This window comes from Antechinus flavipes, chromosome 1 (assembly GCF_016432865.1).
Source record: "Antechinus flavipes isolate AdamAnt ecotype Samford, QLD, Australia chromosome 1, AdamAnt_v2, whole genome shotgun sequence".
In the NCBI taxonomy this organism is placed as follows: domain Eukaryota; kingdom Metazoa; phylum Chordata; class Mammalia; order Dasyuromorphia; family Dasyuridae; genus Antechinus; species Antechinus flavipes.
This window is the reverse complement of record NC_067398.1, coordinates 724,359,954-724,380,178: the sequence shown is the minus strand read 5'-3', so window position 1 is coordinate 724,380,178 and position 20,225 is coordinate 724,359,954. Positions and strand designations below refer to the sequence as shown.

Here is a 20,225-nt window from a genome sequence, read left to right as displayed (position 1 = left end):
TCTTATGATTTCTAAAATTTGCTTAACTTCACCATGCTTAGACTTCATATAGTCCCATCATATCATTTAGGTGAACACACCAAGATTGATGCAGACCATGTACAATCAATAGAAATACTGACCATTGCTTGCTCTCCTGCACCAAAAAGAACACTTTAGCTTGAAGTGTCCCTTCTACTCCTGAAAAATGTTCGTCCGATGTAATGGGCTGAAGTTCGAATTGATGCACTGAGGTCCCAAGCATGTGAGGCTAAATAGTAATGGTCCCCGCCCACTCTTTGTGCAAGTTCTGATGCATTGTATAGGAAATGACGTAGGGATGATTTGGGGGGATGGAGAGAGAGGGGCAGAGAGAGAGAGGCAGAGAGACTGTTGGCCGGGTTCATATTGCGGCCACCATTCCCCTTCACCTCCACAAAGAATAAAGATCAAAGATTTTCCCTTAACCTGAATTCCTGACTACGGCTGATTTTAAAATACGCAGTCATCACAATCCGAAATACCACATTTGGGAGAAGTCATGGGAGCGGGATCCCTGGGTCTAAGAAAAGGAAGGTATGGATAGCTCCTAAAATGAAGAATTTTGCTTTCCAAAAACAATTCAAAATTGGATCCACCGTAGAGCTGCAATCCTGCATTCTGAAAACTCCAAGAGAATCTGACCCCACCTCTCTGTCCTTACCAAGAGACTCTGGTATAAAAAGCAGCAGCATCCAAATGGATCCACAGCTGGGAGAAGAGTTTGTGACCCAAAAAGTCATCAAGGAGATCACCAGGTGCTCAATTACAGTAGTTCTCAGATGAATGACCAGCTGAGGGGGAGGGGAGTCATGTTTTTAATGGCCTGGGCTTCCACAGAGTGGTCAACTGAGCAGGCGGGAGGCAGGGCAGTGGCAATATGTTCTCAAGGGCCTGGAACTCATTCACTTGGCCAGCAGGTGCTAAGGACGCTGTCCACTGGAATCCACTGTACTTCCCCTGGCTCCAGTTGAGAGATCATGGCCAGGCTGCAAGCTGCATGGCCTAGTCTGGTAAAATGATTGAGAAGGAGGGCCAGAAGTTCCACAGGCCCGAGGAGCAAGCTAGGAAGGTCTAGGGAGGGTGCACAGTGAAAACAGCTGAACAGTGACCAGGTTTGCTTTTTTAGGAAGATACAGGAATGGACCAAGGAATGGAGATGGGTTGGTAAAGACAAGGAGTTCATTCGGCCCGTTCAATATTAAGGTAGCTGGGACCTTCGTGACTTCATGAGAAGTCTGAGAGAAAGGAGGCAGAAGAAAATAGGAGGAAGAAGAGAGAGGAGTAAGAAGAAAATAGGGAGGAGGAAAAATGCTGTCAAGTATTGATCTAGGACTTCAGAAATTCCCTCTGGCCTGAGGGAGCAGAGCTGGAGTGGGGTCCCAAGGGAGAAGTCAGTGTGAAGTCCACAGCCACATCCTGGAACGTCACGACTCCTGAAACAAATACATGCGTGCTGAGCCAGGGACCTTACCCCAGATGAGCAGGAAGAAGAAATGGCTGATTCTACACCTCAGAGTGTTCAAAGCCAATCTTCAGGAGCAGTTACCACATGGCTCAGACTGTACTGGATTCTGAATCACAGTCATTGCCAAGACCTGAAGCATGGATGGACTCTCTAACCTCTATCAGACTAGGTAGTCTCTGGGGATATAAAGAAGGGCTTAAACAGCCTCTGCCCTCAGGAAGCTCACAGCCTACAGCGGGAACAACAAGCATGTGAATAGTGACAAACAAGATCTAGAAAACACTTTCCTTACCACCACCTTGGGAAGGCCAGGCTTCTTCATCCCTATTTTACAGATCAGTTTACAGATCAGGAAACTGAAGCTAAGAAAGGTGTCCTTGACAGTTCCAGTTCACAGACAGGACCTGGTCTGTGGTTCTCATCTCTGTCTCCAGACTCCTACCCAACAGCTAGTCTTCCTCCCAAGGCAGCAGAGGCAAGCACCAGGCCTTTGTGAAGGGTTAACTCTGAGCCAGGCCCTGGGCTACTTGTTGGGTATTAAAAGAAAAGCAAAAACAGTCCTGATTGAACAGCAAGGCACTGAGCAGCTGAGGGGCAGAAGGTCTATAAAAGGCAGGGCTTGAGCTGGACCTGGAACAATAAGCCAGAGACTCCAAGAGGGGCAAGTTGAGGGGAGAAAAACATTCTAGACAGGGAGGGGAAACCAAGGCAGAGGAGTTGGGGGAGTCACTTGCAAGGAACAGAAATCAGGCCAGTCTGGATGGACCACAGGAAGCATGGAAAGTTTCCCAAAGACAAAGGAAAGGTAGGAAAGGATTGGTTTAAATGTTAAATGGAGAATTTTATATTTGATCCTGGAGGATCAAGGGGAGGCAAAGCCAAGATAGAGAAAGGCCAGGAAGCTGCCTGAGCTCTCCCCTGTTTCCCTTGAAACAACTTTAAATCAAGCTTCTAGGTAAATTCTGCAGTGACAGAACCCACAATGAGATATGGGAAAACCATTTTCCAGTCCAAGAAAACTTAGAAGGACTGCAGGAAAGGATCTTTCTCACTGGGGCAAGAGTGGTTCAGCCCAGGAAGGGCAGAATCAGTGGGAACCTCTTAGCCACAGCTAAGGGACCAAAGTCCTGCCACAGCAGGCAAAATGCCAGCCCCAGAATCCTTGGCACAAGAGGCATGACAAAGGCAGGTCATCCCAGCCCAGTAGGCAAGCTGGCACAAAAAACAGTGACCAGACTCCTGGCCCTCAGTACACGAGGTCTGAGACAGTGGCTCCTCTACCCCATGAACTCAGTTTAACTTTTTTTTTTAATTAAAGCTTTTTATTTACAAAGCATATGTGTGGGTAATTTTTCGAACATTGACTCTTGCATAACGATTTATTGAAAAATTTCCCCTTCTCCCCACCACCTCCGTCATCTGGCAGGTAGTCCAGTACATGTTAAATATGTTGAAATACATGGTAGATCCAATATATGTATGAATATTTATACAGTTATCTGGTTGTGTAAGAAAAATCAGATCAAGAAGGAAGAAAAAAAAAAGAAAACCTAGGGAAAAAATGCAAGCAAATAACAACAGAGAGAGTGAGAATGCTATGTTGTGTTCCAGCCTTATTCCCATGGGTCTCTCTCTGGCTGTAGAAGGCTCTCTTCATTGCTGCATAAGTGGAACTGGTATGAATCCTCTCAATGCTGAAGAGGGCCACATCCATCAGAATTGATCTTTGTATAGTCTTGTTGTTGATGTGTATAATGATCCCCTGATTCTGCTCATTTCATTCAGCATCAGTTCATGTAAGTCTCTCCAGGCCTCTCTGAAATCATCCTGCTGATCTTTTCTTACAGAACAATAGTATTCCATAGCATTCCTATACCATAATTTATTCAGCCATTCTCCAATTGATGGACATCCACCCAGTTTCCAGTTTCCTGACACTACAAAGAGGGCTGCCACAAATATTTTGGCACATGTAGGTCCCTTTCCCTTCTTTAAGATCTCTTTGGGATAGAAGCCCAGTAGAAACACTGTCTGTGCTCCTCTACACACTTGGAACTTTTAGTTACAACAAAGGGAGAAATTCTTGAATATTGTGGATGAGGTCACTTACCTTGGCCAGTTTACCTTCCAGGGAGACATATATAGATGATCAGAGTGATGAACCACAGCTAGTTCAGGAAGCCTCCAAAGGAAAGTAAGAAAGAAGAGTTCTTAGGCTGCCTACCAAACTAAGGCAGTTGGGTGATGTATTGGATCCTGGGATCAGGAAAATTCATTTTCATGAGTTCCAATCTGGCCTCAGACACTTACTGGCTGTGTCACCCTGCACAAATCACGTAATACTGCTTGCTTCACTTTTCCCATCTATAAAATAGATTGGAGAAGGAAATGATAAAGCACTCAGTAGCTTTGCCACAACTAAACTGCTGAGCTTTCCAACCCTACTCCACAGAGCACAGATCGTTGGGGTGGACATGTTGTTTGAATGCCAAATGTATGCTTGCCAAAGAGATTATTTTATGGAGAACTCCCACAGGACAATCACAAGGCCAGAAAAAGTGACACAAGGGCACTCTCAAGGTCTCTCAAGAATTTTAGAATTGATTGTATGGCCTGGGAGACGAGACAGGACTGCTCAGCATGGTGTGCCCTCATCAGACACAGTGCTGGGCTCTATAAGGAAAACAGAAGTAAATGAGCTCGGAAGAAACATGAGATGCACAAAGTTAAAGAAGGCCCCCATATGTTCAGTGGGACTCTATGTATCTGATCTGTGGGAAAGCATTCTGAGCACAGGGTGGTCCCGCAATCAGCCGACTGTAACTCGACTCTAACATACACTGTCCTTTTGGTCTTTTGAGAAAAGGACACCAACCAACCAAGCAGCCCTGATGAGATATGCTGTCCTTTGACTCTGTCAATGAGGTTACTTTGGTTCTTTTCAAGCAGGAAGGACAATAACCAGGGTCTCTTGGATAACTTTTGGGTGCTATTAACAGTTAATTTTTTTCTGTATGACTATAAAGGAAGCTGTAACATAGGAAAACTAAACCCAAGTTATCAAGCAGAAAAATGTCACAAAGTTGCTGATAAGCTACAAGATGATCTGTACAGGAGACCTCTGGATGGTCTAGAAAACAGATTGTCTTGTGTCAATATTATGTAAACTGTAGATCAATATCATGTAGAATTGTAGAACTGTATGTGTGATTGGTAAAAAAAAAAAAAAAAAAAAAGCTGCCAGAGTTATGTGAGCAAGGACATAAAAGTTGCATTGATTTAGAAAGAATTTTAGTCTCTTGCATGGGCTATCTGCACACATGTACTCAGGCTACATGTACCCATTCTGGCAACTGTTTGCAACAATCTATAAACTTCTGCTTGAGATAAATTCTGCCTCCTGATTTATTTAACTGAACAGTCAAATCTACTAGACAAGGAAGGAATGGACAGAGTGAGGAGCTGAGACAGAAGTGGAGGAAAAAATGGAAGAGAGAGCTCAACTGGAGCCATCTGAGACTAGAAGAAAATGGCAGTGGACACAAGGGAAATGACACGTTGAGGCGAAACTGAGTCTCTTTGAATGAGTTCGTGCCAGAAACGTCCAGTTCCTCTATTAAAAGCATAAGGCAACTTAGGAGAGCCCTTGTCTACCATTAAAAAATTTCTCCTCAGGGACCAGTTGGCCTAAGGTTCATGAATCATCTGCACTGACCTAGACACAAACCTGCTGCCCCATCTCCTTCAGCACCTGTGGCCTCCTCTTCACTGCAGCTGCCTGATCACACTGGGTTTGGAACCTGTAAGTCATGTGCAGTGAAATGATAAAATACTAACCATAGGAATCCCCTTGAATTTGATCCTAGATCTTTGTTCTTATGGAGGGAAATGGAATTATCTGGGACGAAAGGAGGGTGGTGCTACTATGTTCTATAATGTGTCCCCAGGAAGTGGGGGATGGCTTATAGAGCAGGACTGGGCTCAGAAAATGGGGCTTGCTCTGATTTCTGGTATCTACTGCAGAGGGCCACAGATAATGGGAAACCCTGGTGAGGTATAAGACTCTTTAGTCCAGTAAAAGGAATCCTGCTGAAAGGGTCTGGTTCAGCTACCTGATTCCCTTAAGGGCTCTCAGCCTTCTTGAGAAATCAGGGGACTGTGACAACCTGTGTTGTAATTACAATGATACCAAGAAGCAAAGAGACATCTACAAACAGCAAGTTGTTGTGCAGTCCCCAATGCGCAGTGTGCTACAGTTATGTAAGGACATTAGGATATGTAAGGCTGAGAGAATTTGAAATAAACAGACTCCATGTTTGACCATAAACCAGAGTCCCACCTCTTCACTCCTCTTCTAAGATCAAGGACTCAGCTGGTCCCAAGATCCTGCAGAGCTAGTTCAGGCATTGCAATCTACAAGTGGAGTTAAGAAGAGAATCTCAGCGTTGAGAGAAAGGAGGATGGGAGATATGACCTCAAATTCAACACCATCAAACTGAAAGTCTTTTGCTCTATAAAAGAAATACCTTTCCAATGTGAACCAGTTACAAAAGAATAAGGAATCTCTGGCCATATGATAACTGTTCAACATTCAGTGCACTCCACATCATTGGGTTGGGGCTCAAATGAGATCATGTGAAGGATTATAGGCACAATATAGAATAAACTACATACTGATTCCAAATCAATCTCCAGTGTTCTTCCGCCTGTATTCCCCTTCATTCCAGAAAGGTCAGTGGGGAAGAGAGTTATGGAGGATGGTCAATGTGTTATGGCTGGAGCCTTGTGAGAAGGAACAAGGGGAGCAGATTGATTCTAGTAATCTGCTCTCTGTTGACAGTGCCACCTTTGATATTACCACTCAGTGGCTAATTTTACTTTCTGTCTCCATAGATTTCCTCACAGGCGCCCTTCCTTTCTGCTACCTCATGTACACCCTCCTGCTCACTCACCTGAGCTTTGAAAGTCTCCACCTATTTGAATCTCCAGCCCCAAATCTCTCCCCACTCCACTTCATCCTCTACAGTCACTGAAGTGATTTTCCTATAGCACAGGTACAACTGTCCCACCCCACTCCCCCTCTACTTGAAATTCTAGTGCTCCCTATTTCTTCTAGGATCAAATATTTCTCTTTCAATGCTCTGCATAAACCTCAACTCTAGTTTAAAAGCCATGCTTGTATGAGCCTGAGAAAGTCATTTACCTTATCTGGGCCTGGTTTCCTCACCTACAAAATGAGGGGGCTAGACTCCAGGGACTCCCTTCAACGTCTAAGTCCCTAACATTATAATAACAACATGGGGGACCAGCCAACAAGAGCCCCTTCTTTATGGGCAAACAAAGATGAAATGAAACAAGAAGATCTCAGCAGGGAAAATGGGGAAGCAAAATATCAACATCCTAAGGACCACCATGGAGTCATCCTGTATATTGACTAAGAGAACCAAGAGGCTAATTATCTTTTGTGTTTTATTGTGTATTTATCTTCTTAAATGTTTTGAAATTATATTTTAATCAGGATCAGTCTACTAGAGTGTTCTACTTTAATGATTAAATTAATGAGGTTTTTCTCCATCATGAGCTCTACAGTACTGAGTACATACTTTGATGAGAGGGACTGCTTTTCCCCGGTAATTAGATTGCTAGGATTTCTCTCTGGCATGTATTCTCTGATGTCAGGAAAACCCTGAATTAGGGGTATAGGCTTTCCCACATTCGGTGAATTTGTAGTGTTTCTCTCCAGTGTGAATTCTCTGATGTTGAGTCAATGTTGTGCTCCAGAAAAAGGCTTTCCCACCATCATTGCATTTGAAAGGTTTCTCTCCAGTGTGAATGCTGAAGTGTTGGGTAAGATCTGACTTCTGGCAGATCTTCCCACATTCAGAGCATTCATATGGTTTCTCACCAGTAAGTACTCTCCAGTACTCTCCAGTACTGATCCATGATCAGTAAAAACAGACTTATGCATGAACCCCTTCCAGCACACACTGCACTACTGAGGTTTTAGTCCCATATGAGTGCTCCGGTGCCGAGCCAGGTGGGAACTTGTTTGGAATGTTTTCCCACATTCACTACACTCATAGGGTCTCTCTCCAGTGTGAGTTCTCTGATGTATGGTCAGTGTTGGACGCCAAGAAAAGGCTTTCCCACAGTCATCACATTTAAAAGGTTTCTCTCCAGTATGAATACTTCTGTGAGTGGTTAGAGCAGACTTATGAGAGAAGGCCTTCCCACACACACTGCACTGATGAGGTTTCAGTCCCGTATGAGTTATCCGGTGCTGAGTCAGGCTGGAGTTTGATTGGAATGTCTTTCCACATTCACTACACTCATAGGGTCTCTCTCCAGTGTGAGTTCTCAGATGGATGGTCAGTGTTGTGCTCCAAGGAAAGGATTTCCCACAAATATTGCATTTAAAAGGTTTCTCTCCAGTATGAATACTGGTGTGAGTGGTAAGAGCAGACTTCTGAGAGAACGCCTTCCCGCACACACTGCACTGATGAGGTTTTAGTCCCATGTGAGTTCTCTGGTGCCGAGTCAGGTTGGACCTTGTTTGAAATGTCTTCCCACATTCATTACACTCGTAGGGTCTCTCCCCAGTGTGAGTTCTCTGATGTACAGTCAGTGCTGCGCTCCAAGGAAAGGCTTTCCCACAGTCATTGCATTTAAAAGGCTTCCCTCCAGTATGAACGTTGCAGCGTTCTCTGAGTTCAGATTTCAGGCAGAGGATCTTCCACCATTCAATGCATTCATACGGTTTCTCTACAGTGTGAATTCTGTAGTGCTCTATAAGACTTGATTTTTTCTGGAAGACCTTTCCACATTCACTGCATTTATAGGATTTGTTTTGACTCTGAATACTGGAATGTTGAGTCAGATCTGCCTCCTGACAGGATGTCTTCCCACACGGAATCATTTCAGAGCCATTTTTTCCCAGATGAGTTCTCTGCTGTAGTGTAAATTCATTATTCAGGAGGAACGAATTCCCATTTTCATCAAATTGCTCTACAACATGAATTCCAGATGTTTTAATGGGGTCCAAACCAGAAGGGAAAGCTTTCTGACATTCCTTCCCCTCAGAATAGTTCTTCTGTGAACACATGGGAGTGCAGTGTCTTTGGTCCGACTCCAGGGTGAAGCTCCTTGTCTGATTCTCACTGTTATGGAGATCCATTACTACAGAGAGTCCCTGTTGTGGAAAGAGGACTGGCTTTGGGCTGGAGGTTTGGCTGTATTTACAGGATTCAGAAGCTCTGACTTCAACAGCAGCTTCTGTTTGGATTTCTTTTCCTCGGCTAGAATGTTTCCCCTCGTTGTTTTGCTCTTTCTTGAACTTGCCATAATACTCCCAGGCTTTTCCCATCTCAGAGGTGCAAGGGTCATCCCATAAGGATGTGATTTGGGAAAACTCTTTCATAGAAACACTTAACATTGGAGTGGACTCCTTAGTCTGAGGCCTAGTGCCCCCATCTGAAAGAAAGGAAAAGCAGAAATGCTTGTTCATTGGCTGAATAAGATTTCCCGTACAATTCATTTTCCCCAATATTCCATCTGTTATAAGCAACTTAAGGATTTTTCCACTTGAATGAAAATCAATCCTGATGATTTCCACAATTTCTTTGAATCCAATAGGTTTATTCTTTCATATAACCCAACAATATTATATTAGGTGAACATTCAAGAACTAATGCAGAAAATGTCAAATTAATGAAAGCAGGAACAACTGCTGGTTCCCATATACCAACATGAACAAAACAGCTTAAAGTATTTTTTTAGGAAAATTCTCATCTGAAAGTCATACCTGGGGGAGTCCTAAGAGTGAGACCATTGGATCTAAGAAGAGGAAGTCTTGTGTCACTTTTCCACTGCAGAGTTCCCCTTGGCTTTCCAAAAGGTAAAAGCAATTCAAAGTTCCACCCACAGAGCAGCAGTACTGCTCATTCAAAAAGCACCAATCATTTCCACCTGTCCCTAACAAGTGACTTTGGTATAAAAAGGCAACATCATCCAAACAAACTAGAGGAGTGGAGGAAAATTACATCCAAGATCTATGACTGGGAGAAGGGTTCAGAACCAAAAAGGTCACATCCAGGATCACAAGGTGCCCATTTTCAGGGGGTTCTCCCACAGGTGTCACATACTCTGGCTCAGTCACTCACCTAACCAGCAAGCTTTCGAGACACTATCCACTGGAATCCCATGTGTTCTCCCTGACTCCAGCTGAGAGATCATGTCCCCATTGGACTCCACAAGACCTAGTCATGAGAAAGTGATGGAAAGGAAGAGTCACTTCACAGCCCAATCTCCAAAGACCCCTAGGAGAAAGCTTGAAAGGTCAGGGAGGCTGTGGAGGAGCATCCAGAGACATCTGAAGGGGGATCTAGTTTGTTTCTTGGAAAGATGCAGAGATGGGACAAATCAGGGAATTGGGTTCAGAAAGACAAAGGACTCATTTGGTCCATTCCATGCTGAGGTATCTGGGGTCTTTCATGACTCAAGTCTTTGCCCTGGGACTTTAACAAGTCTCTCTGGCAAGAAGGAACAGAGTTGGGGGTGGGGTGGGGATCACCCCAGGGAGAAATTAGTTTCCAGACACACAAAGAAAAAGCCCTTCATCTAGGACCGGGGAGAACATGAGCACCCTGGCTTTGGCCCCTCTGAAATGAACAAGGGCTGGAGTTTCTCGATAAGCCCTTCATGAGGACATCCTGGGGTCCCAGTGGAGCCATTCTTACCCAGGCAGACCAGGTTCCTGTAATTCTCCAGCATCACATCCCAGTAAAGCTCCTTCTGGGAGGGGTCCAGGAGGCCCCACTCCTCCCGGGTGAAGTCCACAGCCACATCCTGGAATGTCACCGATCCCTGAAACAAATGCATGTGAGCCCATTCAAGGAAGGGGAAAGGGAGAGGAAGGGCTGATTCTCACTCTATTCAAGGTTCAGAGAACATATTCAAAGCAATTTTTTCCCTCTTACTTATTTGTTCTATTTTTATGATATTTTATCTTTCTTGGTACAAGGAAAGATGGTTTTCAAAATTCATTTTTCTAAGATTTTGAGGGGCGATTTTCTCTCTCTCCCCTTCTCAAGATAACAAGCAATATCATATAGATTAAATCTATATAAAATTGAACATACACAATCAATGAAAAAATCAGAAAAAAAGGGGGAAAACCACAAGGAAAAAAAAAAGTGAAAATATTACTCTGTTTTGATCCTCATTCAGGCTCCAGAGCTTTTTCTCTGAATATGAATGATGTTTTCCAACCCAAGTCCATTGGAACTGCCTGGATCACCACATGGCTGAGAAGAACTAAGTCAGGCCTAGCTGATCATTGCACAATCTGAAAGCAAAGCCTTTAGGAGCCTCAGGCTGGGCCCGAGCCTGAATCAAGTAACAAATGAATCTTCTTTTCAAGTCATAAACACTCAGAGAGGTCTCCCCTGGGCCAAGCTCTGGGCTAATTCCCGGGGATACAAAAAAGGGAAAGACAGTCCCTGACCTCAGGGAGCTCCCAGTCGACTGCAGGAGACACAAGGGCAAGAACAGTCATGACTGGGGACAGTAAGGTACTAGCAGTTGAGGGGCAGGAGGGGATGTGGACTCCCAGCAGGGAAAGGAAACCAAGGCAGAGGAGATGGGGGGTCATGTGCAAGGAACAGAAAACAGGCCAGTCTGGGTGGACCCCAGGAAGCATGGAGGAGTCACACACTAACATATGATGAAGGGCAGAAGACAGAAGCAAAGCCATGAACGCAAGTGAAGGATTTAATCTGTGACCCTGGCCCACAGGAAGGGCTCAAACCACTGGGACCTGCTGACTAAAAGGTCTCAGGTGCTCTGAGGTGTGAGAGCTTTGGAGAAAGGGCCTGTCTGTCCTCTAGGACCTAGGAAACCTGTCAGGAAGGGGATGGCGCTACTCACCTGTGGGGATCTAATGGTGAGGAACATAGTGACCAAGATGGCCCTCTTCTCCCCTGCACGGAGCCTGTGGGTCCCTGGAGGCTGAGCTAGAAAGGAACAAGGAACCATGAAAAAAGGTTGGCCTTTTGCCCCTCCAGTTCCCAAACCTCCCTCTGCTATTCCAAAGCAGAATAGGGCTCAGGAGAAAGGGTAGTGTGAAGAATAAGGGAGGAGCAATGTGCGAACCCCAGATCATCCGCGATGGAGAGAGGGATTGGGGTAGTGGAAGGGGAAAGAGGAGGAAGAGTGTGAGGCTGAGGATAGTGAGTGGTCCCCATTTAACAAAAAGCTGGAGAGATCTCCAGGGCCAAGGTAAAAGTTTATTGTATGTTCTAGAGAAAAGCATGGCACCCTCCCTTCCAGCAAGCAATAGGAAGCAGGAGGCAGCTTTTCAGGTTTGACGCTTTAACTAGTCCCTAACAGAAGTAACAAACTGGGAAAACATCTTTACAATTAAAGGTTCTGATAAAGGCCTCATTTCCAAAATATATAGAGAACTGACTCAAATTTATAAAAAATCAAGCCATTCTCCAATTGATAAATGGTCAAAGGATATGAACAGACAATTTTCAGAAGATGAAATTGAAACTATTACCACTCATATGAAAGAGTGTTCCAAATCACTTTTGATCAGAGAAATGCAAATTAAGACAACTCTGAGAAACCACTACACACCTGTCAGATTGGCTAAGATGACAGGAAAAAATAATGATGAATGTTGGAGGGGATGCGGGAAAACGGGGACACTGATGCATTGTTGGTGGAGTTGTGAACGAATCCAACCATTCTGGAGAGCAATCTGGAATTATGCCCAAAAAGTTATCAAACTGTGCATCCCCTTTGATCCAGCAGTGTTTCTATTGGGCTTATATCCCAAAGAAATACTAAAGAAGGGAAAGGGACCTGTATGTGGCAAAATGTTTGTAGCAGCCCCGTTTGTAGTGGCTAGAAACTGGAAAATGAATGGATGCCCATCAATTGGAGAATGGCTGGGTAAAATGTGGTATATGAATGTTATGGAATATTATTGTTCTGTAAGAAATGACCAGCAGGATGAATACAGAGAGGACTGGCGAGACTTACATGAACTGATGCTAAGTGAGAGGAGCAGAACCAGGAGATCATTATACACTTTGACAACGATATTGTATGAGGATGTATTCTGATGGAAGTGGATTTCTCTGACAAAGAGACTTAACTGAGTTTCATTGGAGAAATGATGGACAGAAACAGCTACACCCAAAGAAGGAACACTGGGAAATGAATGTGAACTATTTGCATTTTTGATTTTCTTCCCGAGTTATTTTTACCTTCTGAATCCAATTCTCCCTGTGCAGCGGGAGAACTGTTCGGTTCTGCAAATATGTATTGTATCTAGGATATACTGCAACATATTTAACATATATGGGACTGCCTGCCATCTAGTGGGGGGGGAGGAGGGAGGGAGGGGAAAAAATGAAACATAAGTGATTGCAAGGGATAATGTCGTGTAAAAATTATCCTGGCATGGATTCTGTCAATACAAAGTTATTATTAAATAAAATAAAATTTAAAAAAAAAAAAAAAAACCTAGTCCCTAACATAAAAACCCTGCCCGCCGTTACTGACCATCAACCTCACAGGCTGAGGGTCTCACATTCTAAATGTAGGAAGTACCCAAGAAATTGAACTTGGCCAATAAGTGCACAGTTGCCCGTGTCTGACTGAAGTAGGGAGAAAATGAAGACATGGGAGGAGAGCAGGGAGGGGACTTAGGTAAGCCCTTGAGTCAATACTCAAGGACCTTCAAGCCTACTCCAACCCAAGGAGATGAAGCCTCACTCAGTTTTCACAAGAGTCGAGGGTTTCTCTTTTGCCTCCTGGGTAAGACTGGGAGAGGGCAGACTAGGGAGGACAGGTACCAAGGCCATGAGGGGAGGAATCTCCTGGTCTCCGGCTCCCTCGGCCTCCTCATCTGCTCATCCACTTCCCCTTGCCTCAAAAGCATCCCCCTCTGCCGTCCCTTACCCTGTGACCGCTCTGCTGCGAGCAGCCAGAATGGTTCCCTGCACCTCTCTGACTAACGTGTGAGGGACCAGTTCTTCACCCTTATTATCTGCAAACCCTCTTTCTTCCCAGAGTTTCCAAATACATGCACCGCACCCCAGGCTTGTTTCCCAGTGGGGAATAGATTCCCATTCAGTCCCTCCATAACTTGCTTGATTGAAGACATACAGTGCCGAGGTGGAGCTGACCAGTGGGCAGGTGGACTGCCCTTGGCCACAGTGGAAGTTTTGTCTCCATCCACAACAGCAAACCCATTTTCCTTTTCCCATCTACCTTCCTAGAAGAGCCATCCATAAACCAATTTGCTCCCCCAGGTATTGGGGATTCCTGTAAATCCTCTCTTTCTTTTGTGTGGAAACCAATGAACTCTAAGCAACAATGTTCCTCTCCGGGGGATGGTTCTGTTCCAGGGGACAGAAAGGAGGCAGGAGGAAGATGGAAGGAAAGCCCCTGGTCTTCTCTGCCCCTCTCATTTGAGCAAGAACTCTCAGAGCCAGCCCTCCCTCAACACTGACAAACAGGTGCAAAGGTTTTTCCAAGGGGGAGAAAGTAACAAAGGCCTTAATTCCTGCTCTCTCTTGGTCCCACAGGATGGAACTGGGGCTTTCCTCCAGCAGGTGCTTACACAAGGCTTTGCTGATAGCAGCATAAGAACCCACCCATGCCCCAAAATGTCCTGCTAACCCCAGAAATCTGTGCAGCTCTTTCTTTGGCTTAGCTTTGGCCATATTCCCTCCATTGTGGCAGGCCGATCCCTTGCTGCCTTCACTAATCAAGTGCCTAAATTTCTCACCTCCTTCTCCACAAAGTGCAATTCCTCCTTTGATGCTCCGAACCCCAATGCTCCCAGGAAATAGAATAGATCCATGCTCCACCTACTGGTGTGTTCCCTTGTCTCCCCCACTACTAGCAGCTCATCTCCATACTGCAACACCCAAGTTCCCATTACTGCTGGAAATCTCCCATGCAATGGTCAAGGATTCCACCACACAAATTCGGGGACTCAGTAGAGCCTTGGAGGAGGAGGCACCACCTCATTTGCTGCTTCCTCCCAATGTCTGGATCATCCCATTGGAAAGCAAAGGGGTTTCTACTGTTCTCCTCTAACAGGCAGCTCCAGAATGCATCCTTCAGATCCAATACACTGAAACACTCAGCAGAACTAGGAATCCGGCCCAGGACGGTACATGGCTCTACTTTGGTATATGCTGGGCCCATGTGGAATCAACACAATTTCTAGTTTAGCTATTAAATCTCTCCCCAGCAAGTTTACTCCAGCTTCTGAGGAGCAGAAATCTGCCCGATGTCTCCCTTTTCCCGTATACAAGCAAATGTTCTCCTTTAACCCAGAAATCACCAGGGTCTCTTAGACAATTTAATCCTCTCAGGCAAACAGGTCCCTGAAGATCTAGATGTCCCCATGTCTACTAAGAATCTCCTGGTGGGACCCCACCCTTATATTTACCAAGGGTTCCAGGTGGAAGTCTTTCAAGGCCCCCTGATTCCCCTAATTTTCATCAAGCTTAACAAGGGAACATATCTGCTGTTCCAGCCCCTGCCGGGGACAGTCTGTTTGTATATGCCCTACTTTTGGACATCCCCAACATCTCAAAGGCTTTCTATTGTCAGCAACAGCAAGCCTCCTGTTCCTTCCTCAATATCTCAGTCTCCTTTCCTTGGGGCTTTGTCCCGTGGGGTTTTTCTGCATCCTTTGCAATTCCCTGCACAGTCTCATCATCCCTCCAAACATGCCCCTTCGGGGCCTCCTCCAATAGACAGGAAAGGTTCTTATTATTCCATATTGTGATCCCAATTCGGATCTACTAAAGGGCATTTCTGTCAGCAGGGACTGCTCCTGCCCCTGGAGGGAGTCTGCTGTCCCACCCCTTCACAGCTGCTCCTCAAGGAGTCCCCTCTCCTCTTGTGAGAAGAGAGAATTCAAAACAGACATGAGTTCTCCCCAGGTGAAAAGATTAGGCCCCAGAAATGGATCAAATTGTTCTGCCAGCCCGGTGGGATCTTCTATTAGGGGGCTCATTTCCTTCTTAAAAGTCCTGACTTCTGTGGCACCCAGGGGAGCATTCACATATTCCCTGAGCTCAGAGAACTTCTCTTAAAGAGACACAATTTGGGACTTGGGGTTTGGGGCTGTGGAAGAGGGTAACTTTGGATATCCCTTTGAACTTGCTCCAATTCCTTCCTTAGAGAAGCAAATGGCCCTTTGTGGACCTGGGTGGGATTAATTGAACTAAGTCCCCTGTGCCCTCAGGACCCTGGGGGGCTGCTGGAATTAAGTCCTCTCCATCCTTTTCAAGTCTGCAGGCCAAGGCTTCACCAGGAAAGAGGAGCCGGAGTTAACAATGGGTCCCATGGCTAATCCCCTCTACACCATTTTCACTTTGACTCATACTCAACTTTATGGGGCCAGAGAGCCAGAGTCCGACACATCCGGCCTCCTCCCCACGAGCAGATTCTTGACTATTAATAACCAAATTTTGTTTTTTTGGCACACCCAATCTAAGGCAGCCACACTTAGGCCAAACAGAGCCTCCACCCAGACAAAATGACAATTCCTGAGCAGCTTTCAAATCCTGCTTTTCCTTTATGTTTTGGCACTTTGTTCCAGTTACTTACCTCCCAAGGGACAATCTACCGGTATTTTCTGATCTTTTTTTTCATTTTTCTCTGGGAGGGATGGCCGGGACCCATTGAATTTGGATGAAATCTAAATTCCAAAAGGCCCAAACAAGTCAATTGTTGCCACTTGACCTCAGGCACTCCAAAAGGCCTATCTTGTCCTGTCCAGAGCGCCCTCCAGAGTCTGTAACTGGACTCAAGGGGCTCACAGGGGGCTTACCTCTGGTTGCTCCACAGCAAATTGCTTGACTGATTTGTCCTCACACAGGGCAGGTCGGAATTGTCACCACGGAGTATCTCCCTTTTGCTTTTCCCTGAGTTTCTCCATTCCGGGCCCACGTTACCCTAGGACGTGGGCAAGCTCCCTAAATCAGATCTGGGCGCCAGGTGGCAAGTTCGCTGGCAAGTCATGTGATCCAGACTAGCCCCCAACCCCGTGTGGCTCAGAATGGTCAGTGGTCACCACTTATCAAAAAGCTGGCGAGATCTCTAGGAGCAAAGCAAGTTTACTTTGGTTCTAGAGAGAAGCCGGTGTTCCTCCAATGGAGCAAGCACTCGGAAGAAGGGGGCAGCTTTGGGGACAGGTTTGACACTTTAAATAGTCCCAAAAGCAAAACCCTCCTCCCCCACTGACCATGGTCCTCACTGGCTGAGGGTCTCCCATTCTAAAGTACCCAAGAAAATGATCTTGGCCAATAAGTGCATAGTCTGACTGAATTGGAAGAAAATGATGCCATGGGAGGAGAGCAGGAAAGGGACTTAAGCATGCCCTTGAGTCAATGCGCAAGGTCCTTCAGGCCTGCTCCAACCGGAGATGAAGCCTTGCTCGATTTCCACAACTATCTTGAGAGATCTCACTTTAAGAGGAAATGGGAGAGGAAGAAAGCGGGGGAAGGGAAAATGAAGGGGCAAAAAAAGAGGGGAGAAGGGAAGGGACAAAGAAAGGGAACGGGAACATAAAGGAAGGAGGGGAGGGGCGGTCCCGCACGTTCAGGGAGGCTTTGCCCCATTTCACAGACCATACAACTGAGGCAAGGAGAGGGACGAGAAGCCAGGGAGGGGCGGGGGTCCAAGACGCCTCACCTTGTTCTGGACCCAGAAGCAGCGCTGCCCTAGACGCGGGAAAGAGATTTCGGTGGCCTCTGGATCGTTTCTAGACGAGCTAGAAACAACTTCCGCGTCAGCATTGTCACTCACTGGACTGGGCGAGCACCCATTGGCTGGCTGCCGGAGGCGGGGCGTTCTCAGACCACGCCGCTTCTCGGTGGGCTGCTGTTGAGGAGGGGGGATTCGCTTCTTTCACATACATGCTCTCCTTCCCGCCGGGCCTGGAACTTTGAGCCAATCAGAGACGCCGCCGCTGCCGCTGTCCCGCCCCCGAGACTCCCCTCTAGAACCCTCCCTTTCACTCCGAGCAGTTTTTCGGGGAAGTAAAGCTCGCGTGGTTTTGTTCAGCGGTTCTCGGGGTGGCCCGAGGCTGAGTCACGAGAGGAGGGGCGATGATGATGACCCCTAGGAGTGAGGGGGCGGAGCCACAGGGCCAGGCGCCCTGTAATTTTCTGTAACTGGCAGTTAAGGGATACAAATGTGTCCTAAAGCTTCAGTAGCCCAGAGACCGAATAAGCCTGGGATACGTAATAACGCCATGGACACAAAATAGCCCCGTTGACACATAGTAGCTCCATTGATCCAATGGAACCATTGAAACATTATAGCCCCGTGATAGGTAATATTGCTTTGATACATAATAGCCCCGTGGATACTAATAACGCCGCTGACACGTGGTACATTAGGGCTTTGTGGTTAAGCCCCTAAAGCTCCAGGCCTGACGGGACTCACGCACCCTCGGAAGCGCGGCCCTGTTCCGCTTAACGCACGGACGCTCGCTGACAGCCATCAAGTCCCAGCCCCCGCCAAGGCTGATTCACGGGATTAGGGGACAGAGGCGGACAGAGAGTGACGCGGGGGCAAGACCCAGCTGAGCCCGGCTCCCCTCCTCTCCCCCATTTTTCCTCCCGCCTCTCCAGGAAACCCCCCGGGCGCCGCTTCTGGCTCCGGACTTCAGGTTCAGCCTTTCCCCTCCCCAGCCCCGTGGGCTTTCCCACACCGACCCTCCCCCCGCATCTCAAACAAGCATCGTCTTGTAATTGCAGCGCCTCCCCGGGGTGGGAGGAGAATAGGCAGGTCCTGCCGCCCTCCCCATCCACCCTCCGCATCCTTTTTTACTGCATTTCCTTCCATTTGTTCTTCTGGACCTCCGGAAGTGCGACTCTTGACGTCAGGAAAAGCAGCCCCTGACCCAGGAGGAGAGGGAATATTTCCAAAGCGCTGTTGGATCGGGGCAGTAACAGGGAGCCACGGGCGGGCACTGAAGAGTGGGGTGACCTAAGCAGAACCGGATTTAAGGAAGTCGTGGTCACGGCTGGGGGAGGGAGGGCTCCGGGGGAGACCGAGGCCCGAGCACTGGGGGAAGGAGAGTCATAGCAGACCATGAGCATCCAAGAAAAACCCATTTGCGATTCCGGGGGTCCTTCCCTGAGCCCTCGGGACCGGTCCCTGCCTCGGAAGAGCTCCTCACCCTGCTGGGGAAGAGGACGTCCCCCCGAAGGTGCTCAGAGACCGCGCGCCCCGTCCCAGCTCTCCCTCCAGCTCAGCCTTGGCCTGGAGCCTTTTGTAGTTGGAGAATTTCCCAGAGGGCGTAGCTGCTCTCCATGGCATTAAAGAAGCTTGACACAGGGCTCAGAACGTCATGGTAAAAGGCAGGGAAGCACTCAGCCCAGTTTCACTCCACTGGGGACTAGGAAAGCTCCAGATTATAGGCCGTTAAGCAGGGGAGTGTGACACCCTGAAGCTGACATACAATATCTGGCTCCTTCAGGGGGACTGGCTCTTTGTCCTTTTATCCCCAGGATTTGACAGGATGCCCGGCACAAAGTTTCACCTTGGATCCATAAACTCTGCAGATTTCCCGAGGGCCCCAAATCGTGTCTGACACAGACATCCCTCCTGCTCCCCGTTATCTGGGAGCCTTTGGGTCTTAAGTGGAGGGTGGACAGGATCCCAAGACCTGGTCAGTGCCAAGAAGCTCATGACCCTTGTAGTCTGCTAAAGACACTAAGAGTCCTGCTTCGGTAAAGCGCCTGAGTGACCTTGTACCAGGAGATGCTTATACCACGAAGGCCTCTGTTATGTTATAGAAGTTACACATTAACTTTCTTAGTATTTTTCCCAATTACATTTTAAAAGTCATTTCTAAATAATTTGGGTTCTCAATGGTCACTTTTCTTCCCTTATCCCCCCATCCCCACTGAAGAAGCAATTAATAGGTTATACATGTAGAGTCATGTATGTAAAACTTAATTCCATATAGTCATGTTGTAAAAGAAGAAACAGATCAAAAAGAAAAAATCCACAAAAATTAATATATTTCAGCTGTAAACAGAGAAATAGCAGTTTTTTCTCTGGAAATATAACATTTTTCATCATGAATCCTTTGACATTTGTCTTTGAGTACTGTATAGCAGAGAAGAGTTTAATCTTCATCAGATAATATTATTGTTACTTTTTACAGTGTTCTGGTTTTGCTCACATCACATTCAGTTCTTTCAAGGTTTTTCTGGAATCTGCGTGCTCATCATTTGTTACACTACAAATAGTATTCCTTTACATCCATATGCTGCAAGTTAAGTCATTTCCTAATTGATGGGCATCCTCTCAATTTCCATTTCTTGGCCACCATTAAAAAAAAGAAAAACAACATGATTGTGTATATGTATGTATGTCTGGATGAATAGATCCTTTCCCTTTTTAGTGTTTTAAATCACTTTAAGAGACAGACCAACGAGTTTTGCAGGAAGGGTATGCACAGTTTTATAACTCTTTGGCCATAGTTCCAAATTGCTTTCCAGAATGGCTGGATCAATTAACAACTCTACCTACAATGCATTAATGTCCCAATTTTCCTATATTCCCTGAATATTTCATTCCTTTTTTAAAACTTTAATAGTTTGTTCTCCCAGAAATTCAAGTAAAAACAATTTTAACAATTTTTTTATTTGAGTTTCAAATTCTATACTGTGTTTCTTCCCTCTCC

The 20,225-nt window shown here is 46.2% G+C and overlaps 2 protein-coding genes across 2 annotated transcripts in view; both read right to left on the bottom strand.

Moving 5' to 3' along the window:
* The window catches only part of LOC127549068 (zinc finger protein 883-like), a 129,131-nt gene that overhangs the window by 26,549 nt on the left and 82,357 nt on the right, over positions 1-20,225 (bottom strand). The window lies entirely within an intron of this gene.
* On the bottom strand, positions 2,852-13,487 carry LOC127552071 (zinc finger protein ZFP2-like). Its single transcript, XM_051982875.1, has 4 exons — positions 11,411-13,487; positions 10,222-10,348; positions 9,646-9,741; positions 2,852-8,956 (listed from the first exon to the last, which is right to left on the bottom strand). Exons 1-4 carry the CDS (start codon positions 11,516-11,518, stop codon positions 7,479-7,481), a joined length of 1,809 nt encoding a protein of 602 aa, XP_051838835.1. The 5' UTR covers positions 11,519-13,487; the 3' UTR covers positions 2,852-7,478.